General features: G+C 45.2%; 1 protein-coding gene across 1 annotated transcript in view; it reads right to left on the bottom strand.

Annotated features, from left to right (window-relative positions):
* Nucleotides 1-22,401, bottom strand: part of Dnah3 (dynein heavy chain 3, axonemal) — a 50,079-nt gene that overhangs the window by 9,543 nt on the left and 18,135 nt on the right. The window contains 48 exon segments of the mRNA XM_089734325.1: nt 142-328; nt 629-790; nt 874-978; nt 1,180-1,357; nt 1,435-1,548; nt 1,636-1,747; nt 1,834-1,960; nt 2,037-2,289; nt 2,379-2,544; nt 2,620-2,739; nt 2,823-2,969; nt 3,374-3,534; nt 3,653-3,778; nt 4,830-4,943; nt 5,695-5,783; nt 5,950-6,097; nt 6,805-6,985; nt 7,591-7,817; nt 7,901-8,086; nt 8,543-8,686; nt 9,430-9,501; nt 10,033-10,239; nt 10,315-10,529; nt 10,613-10,727; nt 10,837-11,006; nt 11,238-11,343; nt 11,921-12,089; nt 12,210-12,433; nt 12,518-12,670; nt 12,786-12,987; nt 13,075-13,203; nt 13,296-13,489; nt 13,565-13,733; nt 13,816-14,014; nt 14,167-14,314; nt 14,392-14,842; nt 14,929-15,191; nt 15,271-15,448; nt 15,529-15,755; nt 15,850-16,042; nt 16,118-16,275; nt 16,366-16,628; nt 17,099-17,283; nt 17,575-17,765; nt 18,352-18,566; nt 18,642-18,780; nt 18,862-18,930; nt 20,262-20,349. Coding sequence (XP_089590451.1) covers nt 142-328; nt 629-790; nt 874-978; nt 1,180-1,357; nt 1,435-1,548; nt 1,636-1,747; nt 1,834-1,960; nt 2,037-2,289; nt 2,379-2,544; nt 2,620-2,739; nt 2,823-2,969; nt 3,374-3,534; nt 3,653-3,778; nt 4,830-4,943; nt 5,695-5,783; nt 5,950-6,097; nt 6,805-6,985; nt 7,591-7,817; nt 7,901-8,086; nt 8,543-8,686; nt 9,430-9,501; nt 10,033-10,239; nt 10,315-10,529; nt 10,613-10,727; nt 10,837-11,006; nt 11,238-11,343; nt 11,921-12,089; nt 12,210-12,433; nt 12,518-12,670; nt 12,786-12,987; nt 13,075-13,203; nt 13,296-13,489; nt 13,565-13,733; nt 13,816-14,014; nt 14,167-14,314; nt 14,392-14,842; nt 14,929-15,191; nt 15,271-15,448; nt 15,529-15,755; nt 15,850-16,042; nt 16,118-16,275; nt 16,366-16,628; nt 17,099-17,283; nt 17,575-17,765; nt 18,352-18,566; nt 18,642-18,780; nt 18,862-18,930; nt 20,262-20,349 — 8,139 coding nt within the window.

The raw sequence follows: 22,401 nt of genomic DNA, 5'->3' as shown, positions 1-22,401 counted from the left end.
GCTGTCCCGTCAACAGGTGTAAAATCCTGTCGTGTGGTTGTCGTGCCGGAGTGGTCGGAGACCAGAGGGGTCCCAGCGATCGTAGGCAGGGTGGATTGGGGGCTCTTCAAGAAACAATAAAGTTTCGGCACAATGCGGCACCTGTAGACGTTCCTCAGCAGCACTGGCTCCAGCACGGCGTCGAGCTTGTCGCGCACGTTCTCCAGGATGACGGGCAGGCCCAGCTGGATGGCGCTCTCCAGCACGCGCACGTACCCCGTGTCGGTCAGCTTAATCACTTTCAACTGATTTTCGCGCTCCATGTTCTTTATCCATTTGCTTGCTTGTTCTTATTTAATTAAATAATTATTTAGAATTTAATTATAGGTAGGTACATGTTAAATTATAGATTTTACTTCCAATATAACGAGTATCTGCTTTGTTCTTGCCATTGCTAGTATTAATGAAACAGCGACACGGCTACGGCGCTTGTTACGAGCACACCTTTAGGCCACGATGACTTCAAAATAACAACTCGGGAATAATATCTCGAAGCAGGGTCGGTTGGCAGAGCACGTTCCATTAGCAGTAACCGAACAACAGTGCAGTGAAGGGAGTCGAAGTCAAGTGCGAGCAGGGACGCGCTCACCTTGCGGATCAATCATGAGCGGCCAGCGCCGCGACCTCTCGACGATGATGCCGTTCTCGATGGAGAAGGCGTCGACTGGGAGCCCGGCGATGTTCCAGGCGCGGATCACGACCGGCTCTCCCAGGGTCGATATCAGAGAAAACGAATCCGAACACGGGATGTCTGTACAACATGGGCTGCGCTATAATTTCCTGATGCGCATCTATTAACTTTATTACATATAAAAAGATTTAGTGAAGGCTTACTGAGTTCTTTCGCTCTGGCGTTCCAAACTTGTATAATTTCTCTTCGATAGTTGACGCTGTACGGACCAAGGTATGCTATAAAACCAGCAGACAGCAGCACATCACCTATATTCAATAATAGTTCCATATAAACAAATCTAATAGGATCTTAATTAAAGTTTGCAAATTCACCATAAGTAATGGTTGAGGTTTGCTAAATGGGTTTCGTCTGTTCGTTTCTGCTCGCGCACCACATCCACGCAGCAGTGGAGCATGGATGTCGCCAATTGAAATATATATTCGGAAGTTGAGTGCAGGTAAATTAACCAATAATGTTGGAGAGCAACTCCTGCAACTGGCGCGCGAGCTCGGTCCAGCGCGCCTTCTCGCCGCCGAGGCCGCCGATGAGCTGCTCGGCGCGACACAGCTTCGTGGAGCACAACTCTATCTCGTCTTCCAAGCCTTTTTTCTTGCGTGTCATCTCCGCAAATTCGTCGTTCAATGCCTAAAATCAATAGATATAATATGCACCTAGTAGTATAAAGCCGGTTCTCGGAATGTGAATCCCTGAAAGCAACAGACCTGCAACTTGTCGAGCACTCCTTGTAGTTGGGCTCTTTTGTCGTTCAAGGTGTTCATTTGGGCTTGCAGTTCCGCTTCCGCTTCAGCCAGCGCAGCCTTCTTAGGAGCTACAACCTAAACATTTATTTACTTTCTTTTGAAATTGTATTTGACGATAAATAGAGACTGAGTCGTCTGTTATTATGGATTCGGTATTGATACCTTGATGACCCGATCGTAAACGTCCATAGCCCTGACCCACCGACAGAGCCCTTCGCAAGCTGACGACACCTTGGCTATGACGGCAGGATCAAACTCACGGTCCGGTATGTACCTGCAATATAATAAGTACACAATGAACATGGAACATAATAACCAATCATCCACTTACTAGTATGTCTAGTCATATTCAGTATTAACTTGTCTCTGATTTTTTTCATTACTGTTGTCGGAATGTTGTCTTTATCGTAATTCTTTAAACTTTCTAAGAACTTCATGTCACCCAGCATCTTCTGTGATGGACCCCAGAAATCTTCGTATGGTTTTCCTGTAACAACAATCGCCACAAATATAAATGAAAACTAATTTGTCATGTATCACGTGGTTCAATATTTCATAGGTACCATTAGCATCCATTTTCCTATCTCCCTTGATTCCCTTCATGACACAGACGGCCTCCATGACCAGTTTGACTCCGGCAGGCGGGTTCTTCATACTCTTCACCAGTGTGATGTCGGCAGGTTTGAGAGTATTGAGAGCGTTCAAGGCAGCTTCGAGCGCAGGCACGGCTTCGGCCAAATCTGACTCACAGTCGTCCTTGATGGCCTGTGCTGCTGCAGCGGCTTCGTTGGCCAGGGCTTCGTCTGCCCCTACAATCTGTTCATACACAATGCTATCATTCCCCTCGACTTCATCCTTGTGTACGTATATTGTGTTACGAGACATGCATTAAAAGGAAAAATAACCTCTTTTTGTTTTTCAACAACAACCGTGTCCTGTTCTATTTTAATCATGAGTTTCTCAGTTTTGTCTGATGTTTCCACCAAAAGCGGTTGTAAGTTGATTAGGTTTTGCTGCATCACTGCGACTTGGCTGGCTGCGAAGTCCAATTGTTCCAATCCAGTCTCGTATCTAACAGCAAATCAGAACAGGAGCTATGTACATCGAAGATACTTTAATGTGAAGCACTGACATACTTGACTTTACCTAGTTCGGGACTTTATGATCTGGTCGACCTTCATAGCGTATAAATTTTGGAAAGATTTGATCAGTTCCAAGTAGCTCGTCGGCGTGACATACACTTTACGCTTTTGTTCAGAGTAAAACCTGGAAACCATTGAGATTAGTCCGTATATAGTGAAGCTGCGCTCGTAGCTCCGTCGCTATTGGTAAGGGGAGCAGCGGGTGACCTGTCGCTGAGCTGCACGACGCTCGTGTGGAAGAGCTGGCACATGGTGACGCAGGCGGCGCGCAGCTCCTCCTCGTCCACGCTCGGCATGCGCGACACGAACATGCACGCCACGCGCTCCAGCGCCTCCGGGGGCCACGCCGTGAACCTGTACCGCCAGACCACATATTGTATAGGTTGTTTCCTGCCGCCAGCTGACTATCTCCGAGTGTGTTACGACACCAGACAATTATTACAAACCGTAGTAGTTTTAGTAGTTGAGTAAAACGCTAGCATTAATGTACGATGTAATTATCAATAAGTTCACATTTAGCTCGCTCCGCACAACACATAACCGAAATAGTTCCAATTCTGAAAAACTCATATTTGTTCTCAATTAAAGTAAGTAATAAATTCTATATTAAAAATATGTATAGCATAATTCGATGGAACTTTATTTTACGACTTAGACAAGAGGATACCTGTCGCTCGGTAAGTGCAGGTCAGTTGCTGAGATCACGAGCGGCGTGATCACGTGTGCGTGCGGCTGTGACCACATCTGCGTGTACCTACCAGTCGATGGTGCAGCAGTTGATGAGCGACGGGAACATGCGCAGACGGTTGCGGAAGGAGTCTCCGATGGGCGACATGGCCATCACGATGCGCAGGTTCGCCTTGACGCGCTCCACGTAGTATCCGAACATTGCCAGTGGACTCGTCTCTATCTTTTTACCCTGGGAGGAGTGTAAAGTTAGAGGGTTGTTTAGTTGCTGGATTACGAGTATAGATATGTCTCGAGAGTTGATGTGGCGTGTCGTTGACAAATGACTGGACGTGCTGGAGTACACTCACAGCTTCCCTGACGGCGGCCTGCATTTTGTCCAGGATCTCGACCTTCTCGTCCATGCCGTACAGGTTGGGGATGTCCCCGGTGTTGAGCAGCATGTTGATGTCTTCCACCATACCCTCGTACATTATCTGTATACGGTAGTTACAGCATACACAATACACTTCTGTTATTCGAATGGCCATAATTACGGACACCAAAACCTGTATGGAGTACTTGCTGTATGGAGATAATCACAATCAACGTCTGTACATTCTCTCCACGGAACACTTACCTACAACTATCGCGAATAAATGAATTTCGATATAGGAAAGAAAAAAGAATGCACCAAGACCATGTGTGCAATTCACACGTGGTAAAGTTGAAACCTTCAAAAGTGAAAATACACGTTAAGTAAGATTTTGTCATTAGTAAATAATTGTAAATTATCTTTTACTACTTCACTACCTTTACTACTTTTACTCATACTAATGAGGCAGCGCCCTCTGTGATTGATATTTTAACTTCATGTATAATCTATACTAATATTATAAAGAGGAAAGATTTGTTTGTTTGTTTGTTTCGAATAGGCTCCGAAACTACTGGACCGATTTGAAAAATTCTTTTTCCATTAGAAGCCGACATTGTCCCTGATGAACATAGGCTACTTTTTTTAATTTTTTTTTTTGGTTTCATGTGTGTTTTAATGTTTCCGAAGCGAAGCGAGGGCGGGTCGCTAGTCCTAAATTAAAATTCATTACAAGAGGTTTCATACGCACGTTAGTATTAAAAAATCTCATAGATGGCGCTTTATTAAAAACACTACACTGAGAACGTTACTATACTTGAGACCTTAGAACTTGTATCTCAAGGTGGGTGGCGCATTTACGTTGTGGATGTCTATGGGCTCCAGTAACCACTTAACACCAGGTGGGCTGTGAGCTCGTCCACCCATCTAAGCAATAAAAAAAAAAAAAAAAAACGTCTAATGTGTTCTATCTCATTCTCTCGGCGGCTGAATCCTATACATTTATGTGTTTGTGTCTCTATGGACTTATTTTTTCGTTTCATCGAGTTTGAAATCACAACGATTCTAAAGAAGTTTCACTTCAAAAACAATAAAATCGTGATTTAATGAGTAATAACAGCATGTAAACCGAAATAAGTAAGTGTTTCGGGCGCTGCGGCGGGAGCGAGGGGTACCTGGTTGTCGGCGAAGAGGAAGACGAGCGGGCGCCCGAGCAGGCCGGCCTTCATCAGCAGCTTGCGGACGTCGTCGCGCCACTCGGTCACACCGTACACTTTCGATATTTCTATCTAAAAGTGACATTTTCATACCTTATACTATGCCTCTCAAGGCTACCAGTAGGTATAGGTGGTAACAATAACACGTGTGGCACTCGGGGACTGCCGCGGTAAAGCTATTGCATAGCATTTTTATCAACTTATGCAATTACAATTAGACAATAATAATTTAATATCAAAACAATAATAAAATAAGACCACACTATTTATAAACATTAACAAAAGCAAAACATTAACTGTCCCCTTTACACTCATAAGCTAGACCGCGCGAGAGAGAGATGGGCAGACTTTTCATGATGCGCATGCTGTGCGACGACACGCCGCGCGCTTATTCACAAACACTACACAGTGTGAATGTGTTGAACACGAGCTACATAGTAGGCGGAGTGGGGGTGTTAGCGTTTATTTTCGTTACGGAATTTTTTGATTCGGTCGCCGCGCTCAAAGCCCGCAATAAAAGCTATGCAATAGCTTAAAAACATATATAACTTGATGTGTCTACCAAGCGGGCAAGAAATGGACACCATGAGCGGACTCCGTATTTAAGTACATTTTATATTTCGTGAATAAACATTCAACACGAGAAAAAATAGTCCCCATCCCTTCCTCGCCGAGCTACAATGCAGTCTACGGTCCAGGGTTAGAGAGGTAATTGGTATACCAGAACACTTGAGGCTTTGACTGATGTCTCGAGGGGCGCGCTGGCTGACAAACAAAATCCAAAAGTATGTAATATGAATATATGTATAAGTATGAAGGTTACTTGGATAACGTTCATCTCCAGGATACTGGCGGCTAACTTAACGGCGCTGCTTCTGCCGCTGCCGCCCACGCCGACCAGGAGCAAGTTCCCTGCACGTGCAACAACCCACGGAAAGTGTGATTGGAACCAACTAAATAAATACCCATCGTTTGACTATTCTTAATGTTTTTGTATATGGGCCCGATGCCTTACGATAGCTCTATTAAGCTTACGACAGCTGGGTACAGCTTTTGAATATTGAATGAAGTACAGTACCGTTGTCCTGCAGCAGCACCCTGGCGCAGCGCGAGATGTGGTCCAGCGCGTAACGGAACATCACCAGCGACATCGGAGACGATGACACCACGTTGTACTCCTCTAGGTAGTACTCCATCTTCACGGCCATGTCTTCTAAGTCAGTCACCTTACAGATTACATAACTTGAATGAGCTGCCCCGTACGTATGTCGAGCGAGTATCCACTGGAGCTCGGTGGCTCTGTACTGCCATTCATAAATGCACTTCACCGTACATGCGGTACGTACGGTACGCAAGGTTGAGTAGTTTAAAGTGCACCGTCCACTGGAACGCAGCCCAATCGAATGAATGTCGATGATCACTGATAAACACAGTGAGCACGGTTCATTTCGTGTTAACTGGGGATCAGCGTCCATACACATACATATTATTTAAGTCAATGCCGTCCAGCCTGAGACATGAGACTATTTACGTTTCACACATTCCAAGGTGATCCACAAGTCGGACGGCGGCATGAAGGGCGCGCCCTACTACCAGTCGACTTAGGAACGGAGTTGAAGAGAAGATACAGCTTCGCTTAATAATTTTAAAGGAAATGCACATCATATAGCTTCGTATTGGGTTTGAACAGCAATACTATATACAACCATCGCCAGTGAAACGGTATATCAAACTTGACATTTTCGAAAGTTATTCGTAGGTGGTACCACACCGCCTACAAACTAATTTTCTACATAATCTGTTTATTTAAGGTGATGAAACTGTATGATTACACGCTGTGACGTAAACTCTCATTTCAACGTAGTAGGAACCGGGACTATAGCCGACTAGTCATGACGCTGAACTGAACTGCATCGCTACACGAGTTAAATACCTGGTCATAAATCTTGGGGTCGGCATCGGGCTCCATGTAGTTTCCGAAGAAGATATTAGCGGCATGCTTGTTGGCGAGCTTCTCTCCCTCAGGCACGTAGCCGAGCTCCACCATGACCTGGTCCATGTGCACGCGGTAGTGCCCGTACACCGCCTTGTACACCACCTCGAACAACTTCTGTCTGCAAGTCGCCATCGTCATCGCGTCATGCGTGTGCCATATTTTGTCCAATTATATTATTAGATATTTTTTAAACCGTGCAGGAAAATCTAATAAAGTCCTAGTAACTCTGTGCGCAGGCGACTTCGCCGCGCAGCTGTCCGTGTGTGAACCAGGCAGAGGCTCGTCACTACGTATTTATATAAAACTAGCGACCCGCCCTCGCTTCGCTTCGGAAACATTAAAACACACATGAAAACAAAAAAATAAAATAAAAAAAAATTAAAAAAAGTAGCCTATGTTCATCAGGGACAATGTCGGCTTCTAATGGAAAAAGAATTTTTCAAATCGGTCCAGTAGCTTCGGAGCCTATTCGAAACAAACAAACAAACAAATCTTTCCTCTTTATAATATTAGTATAGATGTAGAAATAGGTGCTACGTCTGAACCGAACCAATATTACTAGTTTTAAGGAATTAAATCATTAGAAGTGTGATTGGGTAATCACACATATATGAGATGCACATGAACAAGTACCGTAATGAAAGGTCTCACGGCTCGTCAAGGGTTGATTCACTTGTGACGGCCGTAAGCGCTACATCATGTGGCTGTAGCCGGAACTCGTACCTGTCAGAGTCATCGACAAGCCGGTCGTAGAAGACGCGGTAGGTCTCGTGTATCCACAGCACGACTAGTTTATTGAGGTCCTTCATGTGAGTGGAAGGAACCAGCAGTATGCCCTTGATGACGCGTGCGAAATCCCGCAAGTTGAACAAGTAGTGGCACTTGCTCGGCGTCGGTAGAAACTGAACCGTCGCCGCCTTGTACACCTCCATCGTCGCGGACACCACGCTCTGGTGGGAAACACGCACGCGATATTGCAGCTGGTACAACGCAGCTCGATGGCTATCATCATGATTACGATAAAATAATTGACCTTGCTCTGTCTCATGAGGGACTCGACGAATCCCTTGGAGAGGTGCCAGTCCATGATGGTGCCAAATATCTTGTTGAGCGTGTTGTCTTCGAAAGAATCGAGCGTGATGAGCAGCATGTGGCGCGTCAGACGAGATGAGATCAGGTTCGAGCCGCCGCCCGGGGGCAACATGGCCGATACCAACAACTAATAAGTAGCTCTTCGATAACACCAAAATTAGAAAACGATTTTTTTTTATTGCTTAGATGGTAGGACGAACTCACGGCCCACCTGGTGTTAGGTGGTTACTGGAGCCCGTAGATATCTACAACGAAAATGCCGCCACCCACTTTGTGGTATGAGTTATATGGTCTTAGTACAATGGCTGCTCCACCCTTCAAACCGAAACGCATTACTGCTTCACGGCAGAAAATACGCAGGCAGAAAATAGCAACTTCGAGCTCATGTATTAAGGCAGGTTGCCCATTCACGTTTATTATGTCTATGAGCTGTATCAGATGAGATCGTTCATCAATGCAATAAAGAATTAAAAAATGTGTTAAAAATTAATTTTATAATGTCAAGCATAACATAACATAAAAGTTTGAAACTGAAGGTCTCTGACTACGTGCCTCAAGATAGATGTACTCGCCGGAAACGTACCACATCGACCACTTCTTGGCGCACCATCTCCTTGAGGTCATACCAGTGTCCGTGGTCGATCCACTCCCGCAGCAACTCCAATGGGGGCTGCGCGCCGTACTGCTCCTTCTGGGGCATGCTCAGGTCGTCCACGAACAGCACGCACTACAACCAGCTCACGTTTTAACCACCTACTTTATTATTGTATCATCCGACTAGCTGTGCTCGCGAATTCGTCCGCGTGGACTGTGTTGGAGGGATTGCTGAAGATTCCAAATTGTCTCTAGTTTCACCAGAACAGGTGGGTGAGCACGGGCTCAGACAGGAGGGATGGGGTTTCTTAACAGTTGCCCGAAGGCGTCCGGAGGGCTCCTGTAAATTAATTTGCGTAATTACTAGTAATAGAGGGGCTCTTGTGAGCCCGCACGGGCAGATAGCAACACCTTGCTTATTTTTGCCGTGAAGCAGTGACATACAACTCACGTCTCAACCATACCTGATCCTGCGAACCAAAAGCTTAATAGTCACCGTCGACCTAAACACGTCATTTCGTATCCTCCCGATCCACTAACGGCTTTTAGATATCCAACGTGTTACCTGTCGACGACGCCTAACTGGTGCGCGAGCCAGCTCCGAGACTCGAAAATAATCAAGTAGAGTTAAATATTCGAGTTATATATTATATACTCTCTTGGGTTTTCGCCAGTCGGAGAAGTTTATCAAAACTAAATGTACTGTAACGTCATCGCGTTGCTGTCCACATGCCGCATATATGGTCGACTTCATCTAGTCAGTCAGTTGACTATCGGGCGATGGAGCGCGCAAATGGAAAACACGAACATAAAGCATTAACTGTCTAAAGCGGACGATCTACGAGATACCGGATGGATACTTAATAACGATATTACCTTTTTGCCCATAGATGGACCGAACACACCTTTGCGACGCCGGTCGACCTTAGACATGATTATATCTTGCGTCTGTAAAGAGTTCAGGGTTATTATTCCTTTAAAATGGTAAAATTAACCAAAAGGCTATAATTCTACCACGAAGTGATCCGTTGCGATTTCAAGGAATGGACAGTCCTTATGAACAGAGACTTCGGCTTCACGTCCTGAGGCGGCTTCACCTGGCGCAGGGTCTGCGTTGCACGCGCGTGCAGCGCAGACTCGATGCCAGGGGCGCCGGCCTCGACACTTTCAATGAACTTGTTACATTTGTATCTATCCCAGTGTAACCGCGCGCGTAAGCGTATAGTAATAGTGGGTGATAGGGTAATGATTGCACACGAGCACTACACGGGCTAAAGACACCTTTGCTCAAGTCTCAAGTGTGATAGCATACAAGTGGTGACATCCATGGGCGCCGGTAGCCTTTTAACACCAATGTGGTCGTGAACTCATGCATCCCTGTATAGCAACAAAAACATATGTATAAAATTTCATTGGCATTCATTTTTTTAAATTTATTGTAAACTCTAATGCAGAAAGGTATTCGTAGAGTATTATTACCTGGTTCGCAGTCGTTCGAGCGGAGAAGTTGATGGTGTTCGTGATATACTTCTCCTTAGGTAGCGACAAGAGGAAGTTGAGAACCAGAGAGGACTTCCCAGTACCGGTAGGGCCGACCAGCAAGATTGGGATCTTAGACTTGACCATCTTCGACACGAAGAATCGCAAGCACGCGTTCTCATTTGTTAGGATTATCAAATCATTCACCTGGCATTAGGAGTTTGTTAATGTATGTTATGGTGACATTTAGCAGTGGGAGTAGTTGAAGTTTATTGATGCTACCTTTGCGGTAGGAGACAGAGGGAGCTCCTTCTCGAGCTCCATCCAGGGTATCCACGTTCCGTTGTTTCTCTTGTCGTACACGTAGTCGAACACTGTGTCTTTGTCTTGGAACAGCTGGTTCTTCGTCAGTTTAAATGATTTCGGTTTTGGGAAAGCGGCGTTGTTTCCGTCGAGAAGTTTTCGGAAGAAGACATCAAATGACTTCCGACTTTCTCCTGAAAATGTAAATGAATGAACCTACACTGCAGCGTTGAGATGGTGGAACGGGAGATTCAAATGTTAAATATTGAACTGTTACCGTTGATAGTAGCACAGAGTCCCCAGACCAACGCGAACACGAAGGTGCACTGCAGCCACACTGTACTGAACTGAGCCTCTCCTTCCAGTAGACAGGTGAACAGTCGGGTGAATGACTGGAGGCAGCCAAGAAAGAAGTTATACAATATTATTGTGGTATTTCTAGTGTTGTTCTGTATGTCAGTAGATTCTCCTTAGCTTTAGGTAATCGATGTGTGATCTCACATGGAATTGGTGTATGTCTCCCACGTTTACGAAGTGTCGACAGCGCTGCGAGAGGAAGTCCAGCACAGGAGGCAGCAGCCACTCCACCAGCTCCTGGATCAGATCGAACTGCTCCGGAATCAGCCGTTTGCTCAGTTGCGTGTTGTAAGATGACAAGAAGGCGCGCCATCCTGCACATAGGCGCATTTCTTGTATGGCAAATAGTCAAAGTGTTTAGAGGCCGCCCGCTGTCTGTTCACTAAAGCACACAGACAGCACAGAGCAGACGCCAGCACCTGCGCGTCTGCTTTGGATCATTAAATCAATATCTTGACATACCGGCTGTGTGACTCTACAAAAAGTAATCAAGTCTAGTCTTACTCTACTAAGAATCTTTTATAGCTTACAGATTCATTCTTTACCTAGTTGTTCTGGTTCCATGTAGATCATGCCGCAGCGAGAAACGGTCGCCGGAGAAGCGAACTCCAGGTCCGCCGCCTCGAATATCAGATTCATTTTATTTGTCATCTGAAATGTGAATGGACGCGTTATTTTCCCCGCAGGTGTGAGGTTTTCATTATGAGAACTAAGGAAAACGGGCGAAAGAAAAGTACTGGCAATTCTAATAATACCTGGCAGAAACTTATGGAAGTTGGAAGTTATGGAACTTATGGAAGGCGAGTTCTAGAATTTGTACAAAAAACTGAACGTAACGAGAGATTTAATGGTGGATATCAAAAAGCCACAAAATGAGATAAATGAGGCATACGGATTTATGCAACAGAGCTACACTCGACGACGAAGAGGAGAATATAGGAAACGAAGAAGAAAAAACACCTTCTACATTTACTCTATTAAACTATTTCGAATAAAAATATTCAATTATTTGAGACGAAATGAGGATCTGACCTTCCCTCTGCGCTTCTTCGCTCAGCGACATAAGGTATAGCTGACGACGACGGACGACGCGATGGTACTGCTGACATCGTGATACTCAGGCAACTCAGAGCGTATAATTGGGTAGCGGCCGAAATCGACAAGATGATGGAGCTAAGCTGTGCGGGGTTAAAATATTATGCGGAATAAAGTTCTGCGGTTAGATGACCTGTATGATCTCTCCGCTCATGAGACAGAGCTTCTTGTTGTCGTCGAGCACAGTGTTCATGTTCTCGATCCAGACCGCGTCCACCGGACCATCGAACAGGATCCACTTGCGGTCGCGCGTCAACGATGTCGCGTACTCACGGAACGCTATCGCTAACACGCCGTCCGACCTTCAACATGCCAATAGTGCAATAATCAATTATAATTATATTGGTGGAAGATTGGAAGTATCTTATTATCCCTATGCATGATAGAAATATCAGTATGTTTAGCTATTTTCACTGCCTCACCATTCGTGCGATGCGGGATCGAAGCAGCCGTACAGTTGTCCCATGGTGATAGCCTTCGGGTTGATGATGCGGTAGATTGCACCAAATTCCTTGTGTCTCGGAGGCGGCTTCATGAGTTGGAGCGCGCGAAGGGAATCGGCCAAGCTCTGGTAGGCTTGTGTCTTGCCGCCCATGGGAGGGCCCACGATCATGAATCCATGTCGCACCAGCATCATCTCGTATATCTAAGTGTGATACGATAACAGTTACAATACTCTTCCGACATCTGAGTGCAACACAACTGCTATGAGGGATCATCTAGATCTTACTTGTATAATTTTCTCCAGATACCAGTCCGTCGGCTGCAGGTTCCGTTTGTCAAGTTCTTTGTTGATGCAACTGAGGAGTTCGTTTCGGTCCGGCTGCGGAATCTCCACGCCAGGGAACAAATCTGAATAGATTCCCGCGAACAAAGGCACGTCCTGCCAACCGACAATACAATGCTTAGGTTAATACGAGTCTGTATGAAGTTGAGGCGTAGTGAAACATTTCTGCCGACTGGTTCGCGACGCTACTTAGTACGGATCAGGCACGAACTTGGGATAGAAACTTGGGCATGTTGACGTCGATGATAGCGCGCAACACGAGTCGTGCTTCCTCCTGCTCCGGATAGTTCTTCTTGAGCGTCCCGGAGGCGAGCAGCACCGACTTCACCGCCCGCATGCCGTAGTCGTAGTGGTTCTGCGAGGACAACTGCTCCGAGCATAATTTATATGCCTGCACTATCTTACGTGCTAGTCTGTGGGAATTCAAAGCAGATTGTGAAGCCACATGTGCATGATCCTAATTTTAAGTAGATGAGTAATGGTAAAGAGTGAGTCCTTACGGTCCGGCGTTGACGAATCCGTTTGAGTAAAGAGTGATCTCACCGATCATGGCGTAGTCAGGCACCATCATAGCGACCGTTCTGAACAATACCTTGAGGTTGTCCGGTAGCTCGGTGCGTCCGGCATATCTACATACGTTTCACATTTATTACATTGTGTTTTATGACATTTTATATTCTCTGAACTGAATACAGTAATGGAAGCTTTCTGACTATCTTACCCAGGATTCATTGTGATGAAAACCGAGCAAGTGGGGTTTAGACTGATCTCGGTGCCTTCGAAGATGAATCGTTTCTCGCGGCGCAGTATGGCGAGCTGTATGGAGAGGATCTGCTGGGCGACCACCGACAACACTTCTAGTTCGATGCGGTTGAACTCGTCGAAGCACGCCCATGCACCGGACTGAGCCAAGCCCTATCGCAAATATGCAGTATAAATAAAGATAAATAATTTCTAAATCCAACTATGAAATAATAGTCTGACACAAACCTTGAAGAATTTTCCGAGCGCTTTATAATCTAGTCCGTCGGAACAATTAAACACGACGCACTTCTTAGCCACGGCTTTGGCTAAGTCTTTAGTGGTTTCAGTCTTGCCAGTGCCCGCTGGACCTTCAGGAGCACCGCCTAAATTCAATTTCAAGGCACTCATGAGGGTCCTAAAAATAACATTTAGCCACTTTACTAACTTTAGAATTTAATGTTTGGGTCGAATGCAAGTTGGCGATCGGCGGCGCAGACCTGAAGCAGCGGTCGGTGAGCGGCGTGGCGACCAGGCGGCCGGTGTTGCCGAGGTACTCGAAGCCGTACTCCACGTCTGTGGTGATCATCGAGCACGTCATGCGGTCCCCGCGCGTGTAGTATCGCAGCTGCGATATCCAGTTGAAGTCCGACGTGTTGCTGACGCGCCGACTGACCATCTCTTCTAATATCGAACGTCCTGGAACGTACGACAATACGTCGAGTAATACCTACGTACAATGACACGTTTGTAATTAGTTTCATTTTGCTTCTTCTTTTCAATTTTGAAGTAATCAAACGCGGATAATATGTTATCCTGTAATATTGAGGAATCATATTATCACCACGTACCGTGGACATCTATGACGATGAGAGCTTCGACAGTGATGCGGTTCCCAGGTTCTAGATCGCCTTGAACCAAGAACACCAGCCCTGTGATCTGCTTAGTGCTGAGCTCCACCAACTCTGGTAGACTGTTCGCTTGTATCGCTTCAATAGCCTATCGGGTTTATTGCGCAGTTAGTAAAGAGTGACGTTAGATCCATAGAACGTTCTGCTGCAATGTAGTTGTCTCACCGCGGCGGTGTACTGCACGCAGGAGCCGGACTGCACTATCTGTCCGGGCCAGCTCAGCACCCACTCCTCGCGCACCGCCGTGCTGTATGCCGCGATGGCCTCGGCTGCCACGTCTCTGAGGCTCACGACCATCTGATGCTCCAGCTGCTGCAGCCAGCGCTCCACCATACCCTGTCAACTCGTGTTCATACAACTGATGTTTGATTCTTCTACTGTTATTGCTAGTAGTCAGCGACCTGGTATACTTGCCTTAGCATCCGCCGGTTGAATAGTTGAAGACAATTTGACCACTTCGCCTTCTGCAGAGGCCATTCCAATGATTTCTCTCGCTGCATTAAACTCTAATGTGTAAATGCCTTCGAAACATTTCTTCAGGTGAGGCTGTACCCTCATCGGATCTTTGGTTTCGGAGAGGATCTCTAACAACTCGTCGTTGGACAAGAAGAAAAATCTAAAAGTGTAATAATCAATGAAACTAACTACCCTATTGCCGTGCGGGAAGTAGGGAAATAAACGTTTGCTAATCATTGGACGTACCGCGGGAAGAACAATCTCTTCTTTTCCAAATAATCATTGAGACCTCTCTGTATATCCTCTAATAAGCAGTTGTTGTACTTCAGCTTTTTCAGCAGTGCGGGGTAGTCTGTCGCCGGGAGGACCATGGGCTCCTTCTGTGTGGCCGCCATTATGGTACGCCACTCCTTGTCCACGTCGCGGAAATTGCGAGCCTCGGTCGGCATTTGACGCATTATATCCTCTGATGAAAATATAGGCTCCAGATACATCCAAGTCGCTTGACACTATAATGTGGTGAGCATATTATTGTCTAGTCTCCTACATGTAATACTACACAACAATTTCACGAACGCGTATAGATACCTGCAGCCATTGATCCAGGATGTCTTGCATGCTGATCAGCTTCTCTTCCCAGGACACCATGTCCGCTTCAAATGCTTTCACATAAGGTGAGCCACGCATCGTTTGCGATTTCAAGATGTGGTCATCTAATTGCTGTTGTATGTCATCTAAGCCAGTTAGTATGCCGACTCCAGTGTCCCTACAAGTTTCATGTTGTTATGTGAGAGTTATGTAAGATGTCTTTAAATCGCTTCAGTTAAATGTACGTAACACAAGTACCTGTAGGGCACCACTTCGAACTTTACTCCGACCCATTCATCTTTCATCTTAGTGAGCGCTTTCTCGAGCGCATATTCTTTGGATGCATACTGTTCTATTTCCTCGAGTTGAGCTGCGAATACGTGTACTCCTTGTTCCACCATGTCAGCCAATGTTGTTTCTGGGTCATGGATCACCTCTATCCCCACTAGTTCGCTGATGCGGGCCCAGTGACGATCCCGCATTCCCTGAACAAACCCATTATTGAGTGTAATCAATCGCACTACGTGTCCGGTCTCCGCACTAGCGAGACCAGTGTACTTAGATAGACATCGAACTCACCTTGTTGCAGATTGCGCAGAGGACAGGCAACAATACTTTGAACTTCTCGAGCTTGTTCCGCACCATGTCCGCGATCCTCTTCGCTCCGGGGTATTCAAACAACTGTTTGCCGAGTTTATATAGTAACTTCCACCAAGCTTCCACATCCTCCGATATCGTTTCCGCGTCCAGCCCGAGGAAAGGGCCGTGATACCTACACAAGTCATACTTCCGCACTGACATCGCAGAACAAATACATGTAAGATTATTGTCTTAGCGGTTAGGTTACCATCTCTCGTATCCTTCGTAGAAGTCGTACGCAGTGTGCCAGAGTTTATGGAAGGGTTCGATGCCCGCCAGCATCGTCTGCAGACTGTAGTACACCGACACGTCCTGCTCCAGCAGCTGTTCCTCGTTTATGATGTCGTCCGCTTCGTGCTTGTCTTCCTGTAACACGACATCGCGTGCGGTTGAATGCTACCTCGGAACACGCTCGGTACTGCTTCGTGTGCATAGACCCTAGTTTAAATGATTTACCATTAGATTATTGAATATCTCGTCGACCTTTCCGACGACCTCTCGGAGCAAGTCCACGTTGAGCAACGGAGGGTCGAATCTGCGGAACACCTCCAAATCCTTTTCATGTTTTTTGAGTTGTTCTTCAAATATAGCTTTTCTGCTCCTCAGTTTGTCTTCGGCCATGGTTTTTTTCGTATTGAGAGTTTTAAGCGTTAAGTCTATGGTCTCGTCCATGTCGAGCGGCCACAGAAACACACGGGTGTTTAAATTTACATCTTCAACTGAAATAGACAAATTTTGTGAATATTATAATCAAAGTATTTTTTTTTCGCATTCAGTAGTAGCGTAGGCCCCGTCTCACAGTATGTGATTACTGTAGCTTATGGATGTCAGGAATGGGAGGCTAGGGGCACAAATAAGTTACAGCCTAATGCTAAGGACTCCTTTCAAACCTCGTGTGAAGAAGAACACGTCATATTGCACAGGAAATAATGTTGAGAGAAGTTCATCCCAGAGCCGGTGGTATGTACGTGGTAAAATGAACGATGGCTTCGTGTAGTGTGGATGTGGTTAAACAAAGATGAAAACGGCTCAAGGATCGTGCGCGTGCTAACTCATCTGGCACTCTGGACCCAGAGGTGGGAGGAGCACTCCACACGCTGGCGGTACGCTGCTTCGCACACGAACGGGACCAGGCTGGAACTATCAGTGTTGTCAAAAATAGATCGTTCTTGTAAAAACACATCCGTACAGTGCAGATGCGCGTGCTGCATCAAGAACAGCACATATTCAGCCGTGGTGCGCGCCTTCTCGCGCAAGTCGAACATGGCGCAGTCGCGGCAGTCCTGGATGTAGCCGATCAGCTCCACCAGCTGCGCTGTCGTCTCCGGGCTCTCCGACGCGCGCGCCGCCATCTCCTCGTACACGTTGCAGATGCTGAATAATATTAATCATTAAACATTCTCAAACAAAACATTAATGAGTCGGTTATACCTATTTATTGCCAAGGACGATCAACTCACGACCGTCGACATCTCAACCTGAAGACTGCTACCTACCAGGAGACTTAAAGTCGCAGTGACAGCTACATTAAAATACCTCTAACGGTAGTACCTCCCAGTGCTGAACGTCTACCCCGACATCAACCCACCACCAGAGTTGAGTTCGTGTTCACTCAGTACCTAAGCTTGTTTTGTTCTCAGACTTTGAGGTCAAAATGAAACGAACTCTCGATTCCATTTTCTGTTGACGGCGATAAAGTGGTCAACGATGTGACGTCGCAGGCCGTCCACGGCGTCCCACATGCAGTCGTTGACGGGGGCACAGTCCAGCATCACCATGTTAAGAGGGATGTCACGGCGCAGGAACAGGATCTCATCGCGGAGCTCCTCGTACATGTAGATGCGAGCCGAGAAATCCTAAAAACCAAGATACTATTATCTTATCATCTTAGAGCAGTCTTAAAGTGAGATGCGCGTATCTGTCTCCGGGCTCCTTGACTCCTCTTCATTATCGCCCGTCCGGAGTAGTAGCATCTTCATAGTTGATACGAGGCTGTCTGAGTACCACATACATAGCACCTTCAAAAACATATTTATTTTGTTATTTGGAATAGCCGCAAACCAAGCCTTCGCACACACATGTCCACACTATACAGATCACAGATTCTGGGTCATTAATCTTACGTTTGTACATACAAATTTCTTTTTATTAAACGTATTTGTCCGCTAATGTTTGAATTTCAATTTCTCTGAATTCGTTTCTCATAAATATCCCCAGAAATTAATAAACAACAAACAGAAGAAAATATGTTGAGCGAAAGTAATTAAATTTGATCTCTCCCATCTGACAATAACATCTGACAATAATACGGGCCACTTTTGATTGGGAGCGTGTGCAGTAGTGTGCACGGCTCTACACGCTGCGAGACCGGCTCCGGCGGCGCGGCTCGCTCCAGCACGTCGGTCGAGTGATGAATGCGGATAGTTAATTGTGGGTACTGACTTTCAAATAAGGCGGTGGCTCTTGTGCGAAAAACTGCTGTAACTCTTGAGCGGCGCGGCCGTCGAGGATGTAGTGGTAGGGCTGGTAGCTGGCGAGGAAGCTGACGGGGCCCGGCCGGTTCGCGGCGAAGTGGTGCAGGGAGCGGCCCACCACCTGCTGCATGTAGCTCTCGTCCGGGTACACCGCCATCAGGTAGGGGTTCGGACGCGAGGAGCCTGCTCAACAGCGTTATCTCAACTACTACCACACTACTGTAAGCAATTCAAATCCAGTTGGGTTATCAGACCGACCTGGATACAAGATGGTGTCGAGGCTGGGCAGCTGATGGTTCACGCTGATGATACTGTGGAACCATTTGACGATCATAACCCTCATCTGATCCAGGGTCGGCTCGAAGGTGATGTTCGTGGTGCCCGGATGACCTACGACCTTCAACAATCGGTATTCAATTAATTTAGATCGTGTACACAACGGAGATCAATCAGACATGCAGACACGCGGTGACGGTACCTTGATCCGGACGAGAGGACGCTTGATGCACATGTAGTCGCGGTACTCGCCGCTGAAACTGTTCCCTTCCTGCGAAACATAACAGCCAATATTACTGCCCAATACTAATTATTCTATGAAAGAAAAAACCAACTGCATTAAATACTAACTAACCACTAAAAAACAATAATACCTACATAAACTAGGATATAAGAGAGGTTGACTGCGAGGGAAGGTGAAGGTGAGAAATTCGACCATATTCGTCACCACACGGAAAAATCAAATTAGCGGTAAAAACCCGGTAACATACTTAGGTATCTGTTCTACAGTAAAAAAAAAAAAAATCAATTGATAACCTTTTTGGAAGTCGGTTATTAATAGGGTTATTTCTGACTATAATACGAACGAAACCCCAGGCTAACTGTCATAAATGGTATTTATAAAGTATTTTCGCACACATAATAACTTTTACATGCAAGACGAGGATGTAATAGAGCTATTTCAGAACAAGTGTAGCGGAGTCACCTAATTTTTTTATTTTTCTTTTCGTTTGTGCAGACCATTTTACCGAATATAACATATATTTAATAAATAAAACAATTTGATGGGGTTATTTTGTTGTGATTTAAAAAACTCTTACCCATTTTCCCCACCCCCATTTACAATATAGCTAACTCAGGTATAATGATCTATAGTTATACAATATTTGTTGTTCATCATTAGGAATGAAATTGAAAAGAAATTGAAAAAATTGAAGAAACTGAATTAATATGAATTAAAAAAACATAATAAAAAATTAATTCCTCAAATTATTCTTACAAAAAAAGTACAAAGCGCGACTCCGTAATACTCTGTTCGGAGCAGTGAAGTCTTCATAGCGTAAGTTTAAAATGGCGTAAGTAAAATGCTGTGTCTGTAAATCTCTGCTTTATTTTTAATGAGATAAGGTTGAATTTGGAACAAATGTTATTGTAAATTTCAATCTCTTTCTGTCATTAATGGCGTAAAGTCGTAAGTGAATGTTAAAATAATCTAAACTGCACTTTATTGCTTAGGAAAAAAGCGTAGTTTAGGTTACAAATATTATACCTTTACATCGTTTTTCTCCGTTTGATGGTATAGTCAGATTATTTAGTCGATGCCATATTTGTGTTTGGTTTTTGTTTGTGAGGCGTTATCTAGTGGTAATATATCGATGGTCCAGTTAGATTAGTTTAGCAGTTTTTAAAAATTTCTTAAAAATTTGATAAATGCTAAAAATTTATTGAGACTTTCGTGGTTATTTTTACTAAAATTAAGGGGTTCTTAACAGGATTTCTAGTTTTATTGAGTCCCCGACATTTAATTGAGGGCGCCCGTGCCGTTGCAAGTGCGCAACGCACACTCCATCGGCGGTGCAGCGGTGCAGGCGTTGTACTTACAAAATAGTAGGAAAAATATTCAGCAAAATGGTTGACGCTCCTCTCGACTAGATCCCTGATCTGTTTTGACATCAGCCCGTGGATACACCTGAATACGAAGAGATTGTTCGTGTCAGCTGCGACGGCCGTGGAGCTTACTCTCTGAGCGCGAGTGTCTTTGAACATGCAAAACTATGTATTTATATTGATTCGATCTGAGCACGCGCCCAACTCGGGTGGTGGTACAATTTAGAGGCTCCGTGTTCATTGTTCACGTGACGTATTCAATCTATTCAGCTGTCACCTTTCTCAAATTGGCCACTAACTACGTATCTACTAGGGGAGCTCAATAAATATGATAATGAGAAGTGAGAATGGGTATGAGGCAATTATGTTTCATTAAATATTTTTTTAATTTTTCGACGTAGTTACCTTCGAGGTTTATACACATTATATATCTTTTCTCTAAAGCTTAAATTTATGTTTTTTTTTAATTTGTAGTGAACCCTTAAAAAAATGTGTACCGCGGCGACTACTGTGTCATCATATTTAAATGTAGGGTACCCTGAGATGTTCCTATATCCGAGGAAATAGGTAGAAATCACTAGGAGCCACGTCTAGTGAATATGGTAATGTTCCATTAATTTGCAGCCAGTTTCTTGGTTGGCATCTATCGCAACTCTGGACTTGTGTGGGGGGGGGGGCGCTATCTTGCTGAAACAAAACAACTTTAGCGAGTTTGCCACGCCGTTGCTTACTTTTGCCTCATGCTACTTTGTTGTTTGTCCTGCTTACAAAATCCCCACAATAGTAGCTGCATGATCGTTATCAGCCCTTGGTTGTGCCAGAAAGAAAAGCCCATTATCTTACCGGCCGATTGAATTACTTTAATTTTTTTCGGACTTGGCCACGACGGTCTCTTCCAAGTCATGGACTGTTTTTTCGTTTCCGCGTCATAATTCTAAAGCCATGTTTCGTCCATAGTTTTGAATCTAGCCAAAAGTTGGTCGAGATCTTGTTGTAACAAACCCAAAGAGTTTTGTAAAATTCACAGTCTCGTTTGTTTCTGCGCGTCACAAAGCATTACGGGCTTCCGGGCACGCAGCGCGCTGGCACTGTACATATCCAAATGGTTGTTTAAAACATTAAGGACACTTCCTATAGGAATCTTCATTTCTTTTACTATAAAACAAACAGTAATCCGACAATCCGCCAAGACAAATTTTTCAACTGTTTAAATCATTTTTGTTGAATCACAACCGATGTAGGGCGTCCCATGCGGGGATCGTCGTTAATGGAAGTTCTTCCTGCTTGAACTCAGCACACCACGCGCAACCGTAGGATGTGGATCTCTAATATTGCTCGTCGTGGCCTAGCGCATAAGACGTCCGGTGTATTCGTGTTGAGCGATGCATCGGTGTTCGAATCTCAGGTGGGTGCCAGTTTTTCTAATAAAATACGTACTTGACAAATGTTTACGATTGACTTCCACGGCGAAGGTATAATATCGTGTAATAAAAATCAAACCCGCAAAATTATAATTTGCGTAATTACTGGTGGTAGGACCTCTTGTGAGTCCGCACGGGTGGGTACCACCACCCTGCCTATTTCTGCCGAGAAGCGGTTTGAAGGGTGGGGCAGCCGTTGTAGCTATACTTGAGACCTTAGAACTTATATCTCAAGGTGGGTGGCGCATTTACGTTGTGGATGTCTATGGACTCCAGTAACCACTTAACAGCAGGTGGGCTGTGAGCTCGTCCACCCATCTAAACAATCAAAAATAAAAATAAGTCTTGATTTACCAGGACTTCCTTGACCGCATCAACTTGCGCTTAAAATTAGCGAACTCCTGAGCGCCAAGAACGCTTCAATCTGCGCCTACTATAGGTATCTTACCGAGGATAATCGTATTCGAATGCGTGATTTACAACGCGACGTGAAGTCTCACATCGCCGAAGTCCGAGATGCCAGTTGGTCTAATTTCTTAGAAGGACTTACGCCCTCCCATCGATCTTACTAGCGCTTAGTTCGTACTCTCAAATCGGGTATCGGCTCAATAGTCACTATGCCTCTCCTCGTAGGTCCCCTTGGCTGAGTCACGTCGAACGATGACGACCAAAAAGCAGAGCTACTGACCGATACATATTAAACCCAGTGAAAC

Source organism: Bombyx mandarina, chromosome 17 (assembly GCF_030267445.1).
Source record: "Bombyx mandarina strain Sakado chromosome 17, ASM3026744v2".
Taxonomy (NCBI): Eukaryota; Metazoa; Arthropoda; class Insecta; order Lepidoptera; family Bombycidae; genus Bombyx; species Bombyx mandarina.
Note: the sequence above shows the minus strand (reverse complement) of the source record. Positions and strands in the feature narration are given on the sequence as shown.